The sequence below is a fragment of the Taeniopygia guttata genome, chromosome 4A, assembly GCF_048771995.1.
Source record: "Taeniopygia guttata chromosome 4A, bTaeGut7.mat, whole genome shotgun sequence".
NCBI classification, from domain to species: domain Eukaryota; kingdom Metazoa; phylum Chordata; class Aves; order Passeriformes; family Estrildidae; genus Taeniopygia; species Taeniopygia guttata.
The window spans coordinates 4,930,700-4,949,208 of NC_133029.1; the positions used below are offsets into that span (position 1 = coordinate 4,930,700).

At 48.7% G+C, this 18,509-nt stretch overlaps 1 protein-coding gene across 1 annotated transcript; it reads left to right on the top strand.

The window, feature by feature from the left end:
• Nucleotides 1-1,013: 1,013 nt before the first annotated feature.
• ITM2A (integral membrane protein 2A) lies at nucleotides 1,014-10,055 on the top strand. Its single transcript, NM_001245359.2, is given in 6 exon segments — nucleotides 1,014-1,139; nucleotides 4,675-4,806; nucleotides 5,004-5,192; nucleotides 6,117-6,227; nucleotides 7,300-7,450; nucleotides 9,489-10,055. Coding segments are annotated over 6 exon segments (756 nt in total). The 5' UTR covers nucleotides 1,014-1,055; the 3' UTR covers nucleotides 9,578-10,055.
• The last annotated feature ends 8,454 nt before the right edge of the window (nucleotides 10,056-18,509 follow it).

Genomic DNA, 18,509 nt, shown 5'->3' on the forward strand with positions numbered 1-18,509 from the left:
GTCTGGAGCATCCCTCTGATGAGGAGAGACTGCGGGAGATGGGCTTGGTTAGTCTGGAGAAGGGAAGACTGCGAGGGATCTCATCAATCCATACCAGTATCTCCGAGGGGTGCCAGAGGATGCTGCCAGGCTCTGTGACAGGACAACGAGCAATGGTCATTAACTAAACCACCAGAAGTTCCACCTCAACGTGAGGAAGAAATTCTATCCACGGTGGGGGCAGAGCACTGGGACCGGTGCCCAGGGAGCCCCAGGAGAGGCTGAGGGAGCTGGGGGGGCTCAGCCTGGAGAAAAGGAGGATCAGGGAGATCTTCTGGCTCTGCACAGCTCCTGACAGGAGGGGATAGCCGGGAAGGGTCGGGCTCTGCTCCAGGGAACAGGGACAGGAGAGGGGACAGCCTCAGGCTGGGCCAGGGGAGGCTCAGGCTGGACAGCAGCAGGAATTTCCCCATGGAAAGGGCGGTCAGGCCTTGGAAGGGGCTGCCCAGGGAGGTGGTGGATTCCTCATCCCTGCGGTGCCCAAGGAAGGACTGGAGGTGGCACTCAGTGTTCCGGGCTGGTGACAAGGCGGGGATCGGTCCCAGGCTGGACTCGATGGTCTCGGAGGCCTTTCCCAGCCTCCCTAATCCCGACTCTCCACATCGGGACCCGCTCCCGGCACCTGAGGGAGCTGCGGGGGGATGGAGCTGTGGGAGAATGGAGCTGCGGGGGGATGGAGCTGCGGGGGGATGGAGCCGTGGGGGTATGGAGCTGCGGGGGGATGGAGCCGTGGGGGTATGGAGCCGCGGGGTAATGGAGCTGCGGGGGGAATGGAGCGGTAGGGGAATGGAGCTGCGGGGGGATGGAGCTGTGGGAGAATGGAATGGAGCGATAGGAGAATGGAGCTGTGTGGCAATGGAGCAGCGGGGAAATGGAGCCGTGCGAGGGCGCGGCCAGCAGGGGGAGCGCCCGGCGGTGCCCGCGGGCGGGGCTGGGGGCGTGGCCCCCGCAGACACCGCCCCGCCCTCCGCGCTGTCCCCGCTGCCGCTCCGGGACGCGGCAGCAGCGCTGGCGCCATGGTGAAGATCGCCTTCAACTCGCCCTTCGCCCTCAAGGATGAGCCCAAAAAGGAGGCGGCCGAGGCTCTGGTGGCCGACAAGGTGCGGGCAGCAGGGGCGTCCCGGCCGGCGGCGGCGGGAGGAGGGGGGGCGGTGTGAGGGGGGGCGCAGGGAGACGGAGCCGCCGCCATTTTCTGGCGGCCGCGGGAGGCGGCGGTCGCGGCCGCGGAGCTCCGGCTCGTGTGGCGGCCGCCCCGCCGCGCTCTGCGGGACCGGCTCCCCTCAGCCCTGAGGGGCCGCGGGGCTGTTCCGCTCCGCAGCGCTGTGGCGGTGCGCTGTCCCGTGACAGCCCGGGTGTTTATGTCGCGCTGGGCCCGTGCCAGCGCCGCGTTTCCTCACGGCGCTTTAAAGCTCCCAGCTCGGCCCCGGGCCGGCCGGGGCAGGGCGGGCAGAGCCCCCCGGGCAGAGCTCCGCGGGCAGAGACCCCCGGGCGGAGCTCCCCGGGCAGCGCGGGCAGAGCCCCCCGGGCAGAGCTCCGAGCTCGGCGGCGCCTCCCGGGCACACAAAGCCGGCTGAGGCTCGTCCTCCGCTCCCGGCAGCTGCGGTGAGCCGAGGGTGTTGCGCTTAAATTAAGAAACCTGCCATAAAGGGTTTTAAATAGCAACCCAAGCGAGCACCCTGTGGTTGGCTTTTCCTTCCCAGCGAGCTGCGCGGCGCTGGCTTGAGTGGAACTTTTCCCCGTTTGTGGGAAATTTGTTTTGAAGGTGTCCTGCGTTTTTAGGGGGATGGAGAGGCTCAGGCTGTAGGTAAATATATCAGTGACTCCAGACGGGGAAGATGGCATGGGCTGAGTTTATTTGCGATAGAAGAGTAAGAAAATTTTAGAAACAACAAAACTTGTGGAGTTGAACTGTAGTTATGTTTTTTCTTTTTTTTCTTCCCTTCTAAGCCGTAATCAGGAAAGCAGCTTCCCTGCCAGCCTACACAGCCTCACCTGAAATAGCCTTCCTTTGGAAGGAGGAGGGATGCAGAGTGATTTTCTTGCTCAGTACACTCTTTCTTCTGAGCTGTCAGTTTGATGCATGCACATTTAATACAGTAGCACTCAATTACAGGATCAAAAGCAGAGAAAGTGGGAAAACAAGGTAGATAAAGAATTTAAAATTTGAAGGTGTCATTAGCCTGGATAGTTTCTTGAGGACAAACTCCTCAGCTATTCCTTAGGCAACTGGTTATACATATATTTACTAGCCCTGTACTGTGAAAGTTCTGACTGGAGTAGTTCTAATAAGCATACCCCTTTTTCTGTTCTCATGAGAGCTGCTCCTCTCAATTTGGAATATTCTGTGTGTTTGCACACATGTTTGTGGGATTTTAACAACTCTTCACTCTGACTTCAGGGCTTGGAGTTGCATATAAGCATCAAGTTCATAATTTTACTGCAAGACAAACTTGTTGGAGTGGTTGTTAATGTCTTCTTTAGCTGGAATATTTGTGCAGAGCAAACAAGCTTAAAGGTTAATGTTGGCTGAAACAGCACAATAAGAGTCCCCTGGAGTATCTGCACAAACCCTTGAGCTTGCAGCATATTCTCCCTGCAGGTTCTTTGGGGCTGTCAGCAGCGTTAAAACAAGTGACTTTTCTTCTTGTCTCTTATCCCTCGTTTGCTTTGCTTGTTACAGCTTAAAGCTGCATTTTCTTTGTAGGTTTTTGACGACTTTTACCTGTTTCTTTTGTGCAGAGGTTTTGTAACCTGCTCGAGCAAAACCTTGCTATTGTGTTCTCTTAGCAGCTCTGTCAACTCTTCCCTCTCAGGTTCAGCTGCCCACATTGCTATTTAATATGCTCAAGTAGCTTTGCTTTGTTTGAAATAGGTGTAGTGCAAGTGTAGCTAATTAGATGTCGACATCACCCCTGTGCTGGGATGGCTGCAATGCCAAAACTGGTGCAGACTGGTGTGTTCAAGTAGGGACAGGCTGGATGAGTAAGGTGCTCCAAGGTGGAGGTGAGGGTGGGAGAACGTGGAGAGAACAGAATTAATCTCCATCTTACAGCTGCTTAACCCTGAAAAGAGATTTTCACACAGTGCCACAGAAATGTGGCATCATTCTGACTTGAAACAAGGGTTTGGCTTTGGTTTTGTAGTTGGTTTCTTTTTTAACAAAATGCTTCACATGCCAATTGTAGCAGCTTCTCGTGTCCTGCTGAACCAACATTTTTGTGTTTGGAGGATGCGCGAGCGGAATGTGGGAGTATTGACTTTCACAAAACAGCTCGGGGTTTGTTTCAGCCCTTGCATAACTGATGGCTCTGACTTTTATGCTCTGCATCTTGCTGAGCATGGAAATACTGCGGCCCTGGTGATAATGCTGGTGCTTGTTGGGAGCACAGGGCACTAAATGTGTTGTGTTCTGCAGGACTCAAATAAAGAAAGGCTGTGGAAGCTGCTGTGCCCAGCCCAGCCCCTGATTCTGGGAACTCCTCAAAGGAAAAGATCTTTTACTGTGAAATCCAATTTTCTTCCTTCCTGAGTGGGACAAAGAGCAGATCTTGAAAGCAAGCTATTAAATCCTGGAGTCAGGAATCATTAAAGGGACATTCTTGACCAAATATAGGGGTTATCTAAACATTTTGGGTTTCGTGGTTGTTTTTGTGTTTTGTTTTTTCCTTTTAAAGACTCAAGCCCAGTATGTGATTCCAGGAGGGAATGTCTCTTCTGATTGTTTGCTATTTGACAGCACTTTTGCTGTTCTCTTCACTTGGCTTGCAGCTGGAAGTCTGGGAAGGTGCTGCAGGAGCTCTGGAAGGTTAAATTTTCCTCTCAGACACCACCTCTGCCTTTGCAGTGAGGATTGCACAACTCACCACCACTGGAGAGTAGTTTCCTTTGGGTGCAGTCATCTTTGTTTGAGAGAACAGTGGGTGGGGGAAAACAAGCTGCTGAGCTAAAGGGAGAAGTTTCAGGCTGTTAGAAACAAAACTTCCTGAGATTTGGGTAGGAAAAAGGTTATTTTGAGGCTGCAAGGTAGGATGTGCCACAGGGAGTTGGTTTTATTTGGCATAATTAGAAGCTGTATTTAAGCCGATGAGTTGTTTTCCTTCATAATGGACTTTGCTTGTGCATATCAAAAGTTCCAAAACCTGGTGACTTGTGTCAGTTGTCTGCTCCCCAGCCAAGAGACAAAGTTGCATCTTGGCTTCTTCTGTTAATCCAGTTTTGGGAGGAAAAGTGATGTTAATGTGACTCCTAGTGAGAGGAGGAGGGGAAGAGGCCTGAAGACACTGTGTACCTTTGATGACCTTGATCTACAAATCCTGCTTTTTGTACAACAGTGTGGCTGCAGCACAGGATCTTTTGTTACAGTTATTTAACTTTTGTGCATCTCAAATAGTTTCTGGACAAAGGTTTGTCTAGAAAACATCCTCTGACTCAGAAAATACTCGTGGTGCTGTTTGAAAACTGATCTTAATTTGATGCAGCAACATTTCATGTGAGTTTTTTATTTTATGATGCTGACTTGTAATTCCCACACCTAGAAGAAATAGGAGACAGTGGATCAAAGTGAAGCAGTTGATAACAGCTTTCTTTAAATTCAGAGCAACTGCCCTTTTCAGTTCTCCCCTTCTTTATTTAAAGGACCCAGAAGTTGCCACACACAGGGGTGAAAACTCATCTGGAAGATGTCTCTTGACTCTGCTGGGCCTGGCGTTCATCTTGGCAGGGGTTGTTGTGGGTGGAGCCTGCATCTACAAGTACTTCATGCCAAAGGTAATCTGAGGGTTCATTTTTATTTAAACAGCATTGATTTAAAAATACGTAAATGGATTATCAGTAGAAAGATGGAGGGGAAAGAAAGATGATGAGGGTACGGTGAGTGTGTGTGGAGCTGTGCTCAGTCTCAGCAGAGAGAAGTGCAGAGTTCAAGCTGCTTTGTGCACTCATTGCCTGCCTTGCTCGTGCCCCAGCACAAGGTGTACCGTGGGGAGATGTGCTACTTTGAGAACGAGGGCCGGGAGCGCGCGGTGGAGCCGTACTTCCTGCCCATCGCCGAGGAGGCCGACATCCGCGAGGACGACAACATCGCCATCATCGACGTGCCCGTGCCCAAGTTCTCCGACAGCGACCCCGCCGCCATCGTGCACGACTTCGACAGGGTCAGTCCGGGGTTGGCTCCGGGGCTGTAAAGCTCCCGGCCCTGTGAACTCGGGAACAGAGGGGTTAACTCTGCACGGGTGTTACAGTCCCTGTGGATAGCAGCTCTGAGCTGTTCCCCAGAAAAACCCATTTCAGTGCTGTGCAGCGCCCGTGGGATATCTGCAAGTGCCACTTGCTGCTGTATGAGTTAAGGGACTGAGGACTTAGCACAATGTCACAGCAAAATGTAGATTTGCAAACAGGTGTCAGGAAAAGGGCATTGAAAAATCACTTCAAGCAGCTGAAAACTGGAACCTGACAGTGCTGTGGTAGTTGCTTGGAGTTTCTGTAAGGCAAAGAGGAGAGGGTGGCTTTCGTTTGACTTTTTAATCAAAATTGTGTTGATAGTGTTAACATTATCCTCAGTCAGCTGTAAAAGCTCTCAGAGGTTGGTTGTAAATCCAGCCTTGGCAATGCAGATAGAATAAACAGATAATTCTAGTTGCTGCAGTTCTTGCACTCGGTGACAAGGCTGATGAGATTTTTGTAGGGACTAACACTTTTCCTGAAGAACTATTTAAAGGGAATCATTGTTTATCAGCAGCTGGATACCTTTTGTTTGCACTGTGTTTAATTAGACCTTTTTAGTTATGAGATCATATTCCAAATACTTCCTCTGTGTTAGTACAAACTGTACTCCTTTACAATTATGGCAGAAGCTGCTTTTATATTCAGCTTTCTCTTATCTAGGAAAGTTTTTTAAACTAATGCTGGTTTGCTAGAGTGGTAACAGTTCAGTTCTTACACGGGGCAGTTCCTGAATGCATCACTTTTGTAGTAGCTGTGAGTGATCTCCAGCTTTTTTAGCTTGCTTTGCTCCTGATGGAATTGTATTCACCTAATCAAAGACCCCCTGACTAATTAAAAACTTGTTTTTAAAACAGCTTTTGACAGCGTACCTCGACCTGCAGCTGGGGAACTGCTACGTGATCCCGCTGAACACTTCCATAGTCATGCCTCCAAGGAATCTGATGGATCTCTTCGCCAAGCTGGCGGTATGTGGGAGCTTTGCTGCTGACAGACTGCCTTTGCTACGAGTGCTGGGTGCTGCTCCTGAACCCCAGGCCCTTGCTAGAACAGTCCTCCCTCCATCAAAGTCCATAATCCCCCGGCTCAGTCACTGCACTGAAGTTCAGGCCAGCTGTCAGTGTATATTATGTTGAGTAGATTCATGCCTAATGCTCTTATTAATACCTGGCTTTATGAGAGCTGAAAGCAACCAGCAGATAAGGTTAAATTTAGCTGTTGGAAAGGAATTTGATAAAGCTCCAAATATGATTGAAAACCTAAACCTGAGAGTTACTCCTGGCTAGCTCGCTCGCCCCATGAGGGTTTTACTGAAAAGAACAATGTGAACTTGTTCCCCAGTTATTGGCACTGCAGTTATGAGATCACCACAAGCATTTGACTCTTCAGTGACTAAAACCAGTGTTTTTCCAAGATGATTTATAGGTCAAGTTGATAGAGCTGGCTGCTGCTTCCCAGTTGAATGCAATACTTGGCTGTCATGCATCAAATAGACTTTTAAAAAAAAATCATTGGCTCTCTTACACCTGGTTCTAGAGGCCACTGGTCTAGTTTTGCTTGATGCATTCTTTTTTATAGTTTCATGAAGACAATTTTAAAGTGTATGTCCCTGCCCCTGTTTTTAGCAGTTGGGGGGTAGGAAGCTGTTTCAGTAGTGCTGGGAGCATCTGGTGAAGCCTTCTGTAGGTTGCCTTGCCTTTTTTATATTAGAATTACATTGCCTCAAACCTGGAGTCTTTCACAATATTTTGTTTCTCTTTTAGCTGCAAACTTTGTGTACAGATAAACCTGACCAGGTTCTATTTACATTTGCTTCACATGAGGCTTGCAGAGTTGAGGTTAATTGTGCTTTGTTTGAATGTAACTGCAGCTGTTGGAAATGGCCTCTGTCAGTTTTTAACTTCCCTGGTAAGAGACTGGTTGAGCTCAGTGTATCTTGGTATTAAAACTCTGCTGCTTGAAGCCCTTCCCAAGCAGAGAAAGGCAGTGGTTTGTCCCGTGTGAGCAGCAGTCTGTACCTTCAGGCTTTGTCTCTTGCAGACTGGCTCTTACCTGCCCCAGACGTACCTGGTGCGTGAGGAGATGGTGGTGACAGAGGAGATCGACAACGTGTCTGACCTGGGCATCTTCATCTACCAGCTCTGTGTGGGGAAAGAGACCTTCAGGCTCCAGCGCAGAGACCAAATCTTAGGTAAGTTCCCCTCAGGAAAAAGCAAATGTATTGTTCAACTAGGGAAGGGGTAAAAACTTAAAACGGGGGAGTTTTTAATCTGGGAAATCATGAGTGTTCAGCAGCAGCTGAGGCTACTCCTGGCCCTGCTGGGTATTTCCCCTCCCTGTCTGGATGTGAACACGCTGAGAAAGTTTCAGTTGCACAATTACAGGTTACATGCCCAAACCGAATATAAGTCTGTTCCTGTTCCAATTTTTGGTCGAAGTTAAAAGTTGGTTTGACCCTAAAATTCATATAATCCATCAGGTAACGTGAGTCTCTGTAGGCGCAGCTTATTCTGTCCTTGTCCTATCTAAAACTGGGTTACAGGAGCAGCAAATACAAGCATTTTCTTCTGCTTTACTTGCTCTGAAAAAAAAAAAAGTAATTGAACAGTGAGCTCCGGACATCCCAGGCTTCCTCTCTGAAAGAGGAAGAACACTTCAGAGGAACTGCTGAGCTCTGGCTCTTTACTGCCTGTGTGCTCCTGCCACCCCCTGACAGGGACTAAGCTGAGGTGTCTGTGCTCTGACCTACTGGGACAAGGCCTGGGGGGCAGAAATCTCATGTTGTGAATTTTATTTCACTGTAGCTCAAAGTTTTTCATCTTTGCTGCTCCCACCAAACACAGTGAGCTAACCCTTTGTCAGTTAGAGCCTTTCAGAATGCAAATGTTTGGTTTGTTAGGACTCTCTGCTCTGGTTTGGCTGCCAAGCTCTTGGGCAAGAGTTTCCTCAGCCCAGTTGCAGCATCAGGAGCCACATCTGCAGCTTGCTGCACACAACATCCTGTTGTGGATGGAAGCAAGGCTGCTTCTGTGGGAGCAGCAGAGGGGTTCTGTGTAGGGCACGTGAAGGAACACTAAACACCCTGCCCTCATGGGAGGCAGAGGCGTGTGACTGTGCTGTTGTGAGAATGATTTTGGGAACAAGGCTAAACTGACAGCTGCTGTGTCTATAGACAGCCCTGTGAAGAGTGTTTATGATGTTCCCTGAGATCATCCTGCTCTAACATGTTGTTGACATCTCTGCTGCAGAGTAAAAGATTCCTGCAGAGAATTTGTACAAAAGGATTCTGCTAAATAGAAAATGTTTCCTGGTACAGCTGCTGTGCTGTAACTCTCCTTGTTTGCCTGTGGAGGGGAGAGGGTGGGAAATCTGATCCAACTGAGGAGAAAATTGTTCAGGGGCAAGTCTTGCCTTGCCTTCCCCATCTCATTTCTAGGACACAATGTACAAGCCATGTCACAAAAATGAGACTGCAGTGGATAAACTCCTGGAACTTCTCTGGAAAAATCTTTTCATTTATTCTCATTTAGCTAGTGCTGCCTTGGCCCTCAGCTTCTGTGGAGTTTGTGTGTTCCTCTTAGATCAAACTGACCTCAGGTGCTGTGTCAATTCCCTGGATTTGTAACTTGGAGGCTTTGGAGAAACCCAGGTCATGCTGTTAGGTGGGCTCTGGAAACTTCACCTCCATCCTGATGCCTTGGGATTGAAGGACAAGCCTGGATTTTAGGTGTTTATAAACCAAAGCAGTGCCCTGGTGGGGTTTAGAACTGGTACTTGTCTTGCTTCATCTGAACAATTTCTGCTTACTAAACAAACTAAATCCTTCTGACTTACTGCAAATGGAAGTGATTGAGGAGAGCAGCTCTTTGATGGTAGGACTGCAGTGTTCCCATCTCTTACTGAGCCACAGCTGATACAGGTAAGCTGCCTGGGTCAGACCCAGTGCTGGCATGTCCCAAAATAGAGAAAATCACTTTAATAGTGTTAGGAAGAACCAGAGTGAGGTAAATCCTCCCAGGGTGAAGTACTCTGCAAAGCACACCCTGTGCAAATGCACACTGGGTGGGGGATTTGGGGTGGAAAACTGCCCCACAGCAGGTTCTGGTGGCAGTTCTGGCTGGAGAAACTCCGTGCACTGAATGGTTGTGTCTTGCAGCGATGGAAGGCTGGCACTGCTTGCTCTGGGCTGTGATCCCTTCACTCAGCCTCTTGTCCTCTCTCGTCCCCAGGTGTGCAGAAACGGGCAGCGGAGAACTGTCACTCAATCAGACACTTTGAAAACTCTTTCGTGGTGGAGACAAAGATCTGTCAGCAGTGAAAGGTGACAGATGGGAGGTGACCAGGTCACACCTTCTTGGAGAAGTCAGCATTAGACATCGACTTCTGCAATTAAACCGTGCAGTGATAATCAAAAGCCTTATGCATTTTCTGTGTATTGCTTGTATTTCAGAAGACAAAGTCACCATTTCAGCTTTTGTTGATCCTTGGTATAACTTTTTAGTTGTCTCATGTAAAACTTAAATTTGAATAAGGTTTTTTTAGAAGGCTAATATCAGTTTATCTGTTGAATGTGTTTGATTTAGTGTAATCTGGGAATGGCAGAAAAATATATATATATAAAAATGTTAACCAGTTCCTTGGCTGGAACCAGTTATGTTCACCTTAACTTTCACAGAATGATTAATATTAATAATCTGTGGTTTGCACATCTTGTGTAGTTCTGTAGAATAGCTCTGCACTCCGTATCCTGGCTCAAAAACCTTCCTGATCTGGCTCATTAAAGGTTTATTTTAACGACCATGTGTGCAGCATGTAAAATCCAAGCTCAGTGATCAGAAACCTTTAACACTACCCTGTTTCTTTTTGTGCAATTACTGTATTGAATTCGTATGTATATTTGGAACCTTCCCTGAGCTTATGTTGAGTTCTTCTCCCTTAGTTTGGTTTTGTGGCATTTAGTTGTTAGGTTCTGATAGAGTTGCTCTTAAAGCTTGTCAGTATTTTTGGTTATGACTTGGTTTATCCTGTAACTTCCTACTTCCAGGGTCTGCTCTGGTATAGCTCACTTGTGAACGTGACTGTAGTTGTAAACTTAAACTACTTGGGCTTATATAAAACTTTTTAGATCAACTTTTTATGAGCAAGTAGCATTACTGCTGCAGTCAGAGCATTGTTCCCTTTTTTTGGAAAGCTGCAGTCTAAAAAGAATGAAGAGTTAGTGTCCTGCAGTTGATAAACTTGAGAGTTTTATTAAGGGACTTTATATTGGCATAAATTCTGCAACCCTATAATAAATGTTTCTCTAAAACTTTGGTGTTTGTGTTGGTGTTTGGTGCTCAGAGGTGAGGGGGTGATGCTGTGGGCCTGAGGCAGTGTGCACTGCTGCTCTTCTCTTACCCCTCTTCTTTTTGAGCTTGTGAAGCTGAATCTGCTCTTCTGCTGCTGTGGAAATGCTTTGTGGTGCCAGACGAACTCGAGGAACAGAGGGAAGAACAGACAGCTCTCCAAACAGGATCCCCAGGGGCAGCTGTGGGGGTGTTCACTGCGAGGACAGGGTGTATTTACAATTCATTTGAATATTGCTGGTGATGAGGCTGTCCCTGGGTGTTAATGAGGGGCTGTACGGAGGTTAATGAGCCCTCAGCTCTGACCCTGAGCTTTGCTGGAAGCTCAGACAGGAGAGTCCTGCCCTGAGCGTGCTGGGGCTCAGAGCTACAGTGCTGCTGAACCCCTGTGGCTTTCCTGGAAAGTGCCTGGGATTGTGCAGCTGGGAGGAAAACAGGATTTCTGCACAGAGAGCAGAGGGGAGGGAGAGGTGTCTGTGCTCTGTCATTGCTCAGGAAACTGCAGGGGAAAGGAGAACACGGGAATTTTAGCACAGAAACGAACATTGCTCTTCCCCCCAAGGATGTGGCCCAAAACCAGAGCTTTGGCTCTAAAATAGGGTGTATAGGAGAGTATTTCAGTAAATTGAAGTATATAGTGAATTAAATGCTGTAGAAAGCTCTAATTCCTGTCACTGTGAGCCAGGTTCCCTTCACTCACAGGTGATACTGGGAGAAGCAGCTGCCCTGGGAAGTTTTTCCTCAGGTTTTGTTCCTTGGACAAGGGGTGATTTCCTGCTCCCCTGGATTGGCTGAGGGGATAACCAGGATGAGTTCTTTTGGAAGCCTTGAGTGGTAGGACTTGGGGATGTGTTGGTTGTAGAGAGTAAGAAGCACCTGCTTGTAGCACTGAGGTCTGATTTTATGGAAAATAAAACCCAGGAATTGTTCTTTCCCCAGCTCAGAGTGTCCATGCAGTGGATGCACCTCCAGCCAGGAATGCTGGACCTGCTTCCACGTGGGCTGGAACACTTTCTGTACCTTTGGAACGAAGTGAAGTCAGTTCTTTAAGATGTTATTGGATGTTCCAGGCAGAGAGCCAGGGACAGGAGGAACAGATTGTTCTCACCTGCTCTGAGGTGAGCTGGGTTTGGTCCCACCTGTGCTCTGCTGGCCTTGTGATCTATCCCTAAGCATTTTAGGCTGGGGCTGGGTGTCCAAGCCAGAGTACTGGAATTTGAAGGTGTTCCTGGGATCTTCTAATGCTGTGTTTGGGTTTGAGCAGCTCCTGTGTTCAGCAGGGCTATAGAAGCCAGAAGGAGCACGAGTTGAAGTCCTTTGCACCAGTAGATGGCACAGGCAGCAAACACTTGGGTGTAAACTGTGTGTAATTGGTAAAAGCTTGGTGTATTCACCCAACAGACAGTTTTTCAGCTGTTTTACCAAAATTAAACCTAAAAATGGTTTGATCAAAGCTTCATCCTTCCAGTGCTCAGTGTCTTTGCTTTGTTTTTATCTATAGTAAGGAACATTTTTATACTGGAACTTAACCTGTGTAAAGCCCTGTTAATATCTGAGTGGAACTGCAGACATGGGTGCGGTGGCTGAGGGGGTGACATTGCAAAATGCAAACTCAGTTACTGGAAGAGCTTCATTTACATCTGTGTTTACTGCAAAAGCATCCTGTGGGCATGGGACAATCAGCAAGATCTCTGCAGGGACTTTGGGCAGCTTCCTTGGGGGAGCTGGCAGGTTCATTTTCTGACCAAATAAATTCAAAATTAGATGTAAATTTTAAATACCTTTTCAACATGAAGCTGGCAATGCAGCCCTTTGGATATTTCCTCTTCCAGCATTACATGGGAGTTCATTCAGGGTTTTTTAATCAGAAATACACATGAGAAACAATTATTAAGAACACGGTTGATTTTGGTTCTCAGAGGAGATGCCGTTGCCCTTTGCAGAACCTGCTGCTCTGTGTGACTGCTGAGGCGTGGGTGGCTGTGGTGACAGACTCTTCCATTAGAGTATGTAATGGTCTAAATTAGAATTTCATTCCCCTCCACGCTTTCTGTTCATAAAAATCTGTAAAAATTGAACTTCTTAGCATATATAAATATCTTGAGATTAAGATCTTGAGAAAAAAAAAATAGGGGTAGTGTGGAGACCTTTGAAAGACACCCTGAGGCTTCAGGCTGGTATGAAAAGGAGCTTTAGCACCTCAGACTTGATAAACTGCTGGTCTAAACCAGGCTTTTCTGGTGATAAGCTCAGCTCTGTGCAGGGCCCGCTGTGGCAGGGAGAAACTGTCACCTCCACCCCAGCAGCACCGCCAGGGCTGTGCAGGGCTGGGGGACACAGCCTGCTGGGACTCCAGCAGTTCTGGGCTGGCTCCTGTGCACTTGGTTAGTTTTTGGTACAGGAACACTCCCCAAAATCCAGCTGTGCTCAGCAGAGTCTGGGGTGAGCCATGGGGAAATCTCAGCACTGAGCACCCTGGACCTGAAAAGAACCCATGTCCCAGAATCCCAGGATGTTTGGGTTGGAAGGGACCCTAAAACTCACCCATTCCATCCCCTCCCACAGGCAGGAACTCCTTCCACTATCCCAGGTTGCTCCAAGCCCCATCCAACCTGGCCTTGGACACTTCCAGGGATCCAGGGGCAGCCACAGCTTCTCTGGGCACCTGTGCCAGAGAAGAATTTCTTGTGTCTATCCAAATTTGCCATGTTTCAGTGTGAACCCAATCCCCCTTGTCCTGTCACTGTACTGCTTGATGAACATTCCCTATCCAGCTTCCTTCTAGTCCTTTCAGATACTGGAAGGTCTCTTCTTCCAGAACCTTCTCCAGGCAGGACAGCCCCAGCTCTCCCAGCCTGTCTGCACAGGGGAGGTGCTGCAGCCCCTTGGCCTTCTCTGGACTCATTCCAGCAGCTCTGTGCCCTTCTGATGGTGGGGACAGCACCCCTGGGCACAGCACTGCAGGTGGGGTCACGGCAGAGCTGTGTGGGAGCAGATAAACGGGGTGCAGCCCCCAAACCTGCACTCTGTGGCTGAATTACCCCCTGGCAGGGCTGAGCTCGAGGTCAGGCTTGGAAGGATTAAAGCTGCTTTGCCTGTCCTAATTCCAGGCCGGGTGGGGGATGGCTCTGCTGCCAGCTGTGGCACAGAGCCCAAATGCCAGCACTGATTGAAGCTTCCAGGCTGCCACCAAAATAATTACAATATGGATAATTACAGTAACATTATTGCATTAACATTATTTCTTCATTATGAGTATATATTTGTGATATTACCTAGGCAATAGGATGGGTGTATTTCCTGTCTTGAGAGTAATTACAGACTCTCCACCTCCACTCCACCTCCCAAGGAAATTATTTCTTATAGTTTAACTAGTCTGTTTACTTGAATGTAATTTCTCTCTTTTTGTGCTGTGACAGCCCTGAATTCCACCTTAACAGCTGTGAGAGTGAATTTCCTGTCTGCAGCCTTATTCTCACTGTGGATGGTGGTTTGTGTCTTGCAGAAATGTTTGGGCTCTCCTGAGCTGTTCCATTTTAGGGCTTGTTGGTGTTTGGAGCTGTTGTGGGTTAAATCCATGGGTGGACACCTGATTCTGGAGCACGGAACTTCCCACAGGCCTCATCCCTTGTTGGTGTGGAACCCGGTGCTTTTATTCTGGAATGAGTGTGTCAGCATGTGGGATTCATTAGGAATGGATCCATGGATGGAGGAGGTTTCAGTGGGATATTGGGAAGAAACCCTTCCCTGTGAGCGTGGGGAGACCCTGGCACAGGGGGCCCAGAGAAGCTCCATCCAACTTGGCCCTGGAAGTGTCTAAGGCCAAGTTGGATGGAGCTTGGAGCAGCCTGGATAGTGGAAGGTGTCCCTGCCCATGGCAGGAGTGGAATTAGATCACCTTAAGGTCACTTCCCACCCAAGCCATTCTATGATTCTATGGATAAACCCATGCTTTCCACCCTAAAATCCCTGGGAGGGAAGGGCTGTGGAGGGTATTGGGTTCTACAGGGTGGTGATCTCAGTGGTCACTTGGTGATAAGTAATTCACTCCTTTGGATTCTCTGCCCTTGGGGGTCGTAGCTTTTGTCATCTCATGTTCTCAGCCCTTTTTCTTTAAATAAGAGTGATGTAGAAGCCCCACTTCAGACCACCCTCCCCTTACCAGTGTGCATTGTCACCCAGCCTGAAGCTGACAGCAGTTACAGCTTTGCCTCCTCATCTCATGACCAAAAAAACCCCAAACAGGCGGGAGGATCCGACTTTCACACATGCCAGGGCCGACACTTCCGTGGTGAGCGGAGCTGCTGCTGCTCTCCCCGGGAGGGGCACAGGAAGGGCCCTGAGCTTATCAGATCCATCTGTGCCTCTCTGTGAGCTGCCTCCCCTCCTGCTCCCCTCCCCACTCTGCTGCTGCTGAGGAGTCTCAGGGCACTGCTGCATCCCTAAGGATGCTCCAAGAAGCTTCTCCTCTTCCCTCGTCTCCAAGGGTTTGCCGTGGTGAGGCTGTGCTGGTGGAGGTGGCTGAGCACAGCTTGCCCAGGATTGCTGCCTGCTGGGGCATTTCTCAGGCTCTGTTTTCCCCCTTGATTGAGGGAAAACCAAATTTGTGGCTGTCTGAGGAAAAAGTGAGCTGCAGATCTTCATAGATTTTAGAATCCCAGAATGGTTTGGGTTGGAAGGAACCTTAAAGCCCATTGAGTTCCAACCCCCTGCCAGTTCACCTCCAACTAGACCAGGTCCCTAGACCAGAAACACTTTGTGTTTCTTCAATAAATATCCCATTTGCAGATATATTGGATAATGTGCATTTATCCTTTTGCAGACCCATATATCCCAATATTTGTTTTTTCTCAGTGGAGCTGATGGCTTCTTTCACAAAACCCTTAATTCTGCTTTCTCCCTATAATTTGATTTTCTAGTTTTTTTGTGTTTTCATTTCTATTTTCTTTGAAAAACCAACCAAAACCCTCTGGTGCTTGAAGGCAAGATGTGTCCTGTCTGCAGAGCTGGATCTATGGCTGAGCACAGTAATGATTTGAACCAGATCTCACCAGGGAGTTGAAGTCCCATTAGAGACTCTGGGCTGGGGCAGACAGGCCCAGAGGGAGAAATTTTGGGTGAAGGACCTCGAAGAAGAGCATGACACCAATGTGGGCAGTGCTGCTGTTCTTTTTGGATTTAGGATGGTGCTGCTTTAAGATTTTTAGGCTGTTAAGCAGCAGGAACTGGCTGGGCTGTGGGCTTTGATGGTTTGTGTTGATTTACTTAATTAAGAAACTTCTCATTCAAACAGAACCTTACAGCTGAGTTTCAGCTTCTGTTACACTCAGGTCTCCTGGGAACTTTCTCTGGAGCTGTGCAGATGTTTGTGTGACCACAGGGAGTTATCCTGCCCTTAAATATCCAATGTCCTGTGACTGTGCTTTGTCCCAGATAATGGCACTGGTCACAGGACTGGTGATCTGGTGGCACATGAGGGAGAGGAGTCAGCCAAAACAAGAGCTTGGCTGGGTTAAATCCTTTAAAATAAGTTTTTTTTCTCTTGGGACTTGTGGGAGTGCAAATGGGGAGGCAAAGCTGGACATTGTGGGTGGTAAAAGCCATGACCTTCCACGAGCTGGAGCCTCACCAAGTTATTCCCTTTTCACAGCTCTGTTGGGCCCCTGGGAAAATGGGAGATGAGTTAAGAGAATCATTCTTAAGGTTCATTCTCACAATTCCTTATGGCACTCTGTCACATCATTGTCTTCATCCTGCCTTTGTTGGTTGCTTGGACTTTTCATTTTCTTCTCTGAATTTGGGGAGGAAAAATGGGAGTAGAAGGAAACTTGAGCAAAATGGTGTAGAAAATTATTATCTTGATGATTTGAGCTCGGCCTCATGGTGACCTGACCTCCAAGGAGCTCCTTCTCCCCCTCCCTTTAACCTCATGGTGGCACCTCTGGTAGCCCAGAACAAACACTGGCCCTGACAGGGTTGGTGTGACCTAAGGGACAAGAACAGAGCTGGAAGCAGGAACCAGAACCAGGTCTTCCCCTCTGAGGTAATGACATTACTATATTTTTTCTCTATAATTTTGTTCTCATGGTTTTACATAACCAAATCTTTTTTTCTAAATGAGATATTTGGCCACAGCTGTAGATGGTGTAAGTTAAATTCTCAGAGTTTGTCACCCCAAAGGCTGCAGTTCCTCTGCCCTGACTTAACTGGCAGCTTGAACCAGGCACTGCCCTGATGGATCCTGCTTATTTTTGGTCATGATATTTATCAAAACATCTCTGACAAGATTTTAGCTTTTTATTTTTGTGTTGGATGGGGTGGGCTCATATTTGGTTCGCTCTCTGGAGATTGTTTTTAGTTATTGAGGTCTGAGGAACAGAGTCTGGCAGTGCCAGGGGTGCTCTGTGTGTGCATTTACCCCACTTGCTGGGGCCAAGGTTCATTTTTAACAGCAAAGTGAAAAAGGAAGTAAAAAGTGCAGTAAAATGTGTCAAAGCTGCCTTAACCCTAGCAGGAAAATCTAACAAGTTACAGAGAAACGGGGACTCTGCTCAGGATGTTGAGCAACCATGTGACAAAACAGCAAAGAAAACAGTGCTGGTAAAAGAAAAGATGTATGAGAGGATAAAAATTCTGCTGTGGTAGGAGAAGCTGTAAATCAGCCCTTTTCATGGCAAAAGGAGATCTCTGGGATTCCATGGTCAAAGCAGCAATGACATGGAGCCAAAGCAGGGAATTCAGCAGAGCAGACCTCAGGGGTTGTTGGGGGTCCAGGCTGGTGGCCAGGCAGGGGGGTGGGCTCTGATCCCATCGGGAAGGGAAGGGAAGGGAAGGGAAGGGAAGGGAAGGGAAGGGAAGGGAAGGGAAGGGAAGGGAAGGGAAGGGAAGGGAAGGGAAGGGAAGGGAAGGGAAGGGAAGGGAAGGGAAGGGAAGGGAAGGGAAGGGAAGGGAAGGGAAGGGAAGGGAAGGGAAGGGAAGGGAAGGGAAGGGAAGAGGGGCTGTGCTCCCACTGCTGTGCTCCCACTGCTGTGCCAGCTGTCACATGCGAGGGCAGCTCTGAGTCTCAGCATGCACAGAAAAATCCCCAAGGAAGCCGCTGGGTCTCTTCTCAGGGTGCCAGGGCAGGGGAGAGGCGGTGCCCGAGGGTTATGAGAGGTTGTGCAGCTGCTGCTGGGCAGGGAGCGTGGGGGAGGCGATGGAAGCGGGGCAGGGCTGGAGCAGACCCAGAACTCTGCTTCCCCTGACCCTGCACCCTCAGCCACCTTGTGCCCTGTGTGAGTAAGGCTCCCAAAACGCTCACTGCTCATTCTGAGCAGCTCAAGCTCCCCAGGCATCCCTCAAACCACCCCTGAGGCTGCACTCTTGCTACCATGGCTTTGTGTTGGCCCAGCAGGAATTAAAGCTGGTTCTGTGCCCAAAAACCACCTGTCACTTCAGCCCAGAGCCAGCCTGGGGAGGACACGGGCTGAGAGCTCAGTGCTTTGCTGCTCAGTGATAACAACCAGAGGAAACCCTTCCTGCAGAATAAAGGGGATATTTTGGGGTTTGGGCGCTTTGGTTCTCAGTTACATTCTCATTCAGATTCCCATTCCAGTGCTGCAGACCAGATTATTTCAGAGTCTCAGAATATTCTGAGTTGGAAGGGACTCCAAAGGATCATTGAGTCCAGCTCGTGGATCTTGAGACACTAAAAATACAGGGGCATGGCAAAAATACCCACGGCATGAAAATCCACCTCCTGCTAATCTAAGGGACATCTTCATTCTGCAGTTGTTGGTGGCAGCATCCCCAGGGGTTGTGAGACCTCAGTGTGGCCCCAGCAGATGCCACCTGGAGCAGAGGTGCCCTGGGGAGGGCAGGGAGGTGTCCCCTGAATTCATCTCCTGCCACCAACCCCGACCATTG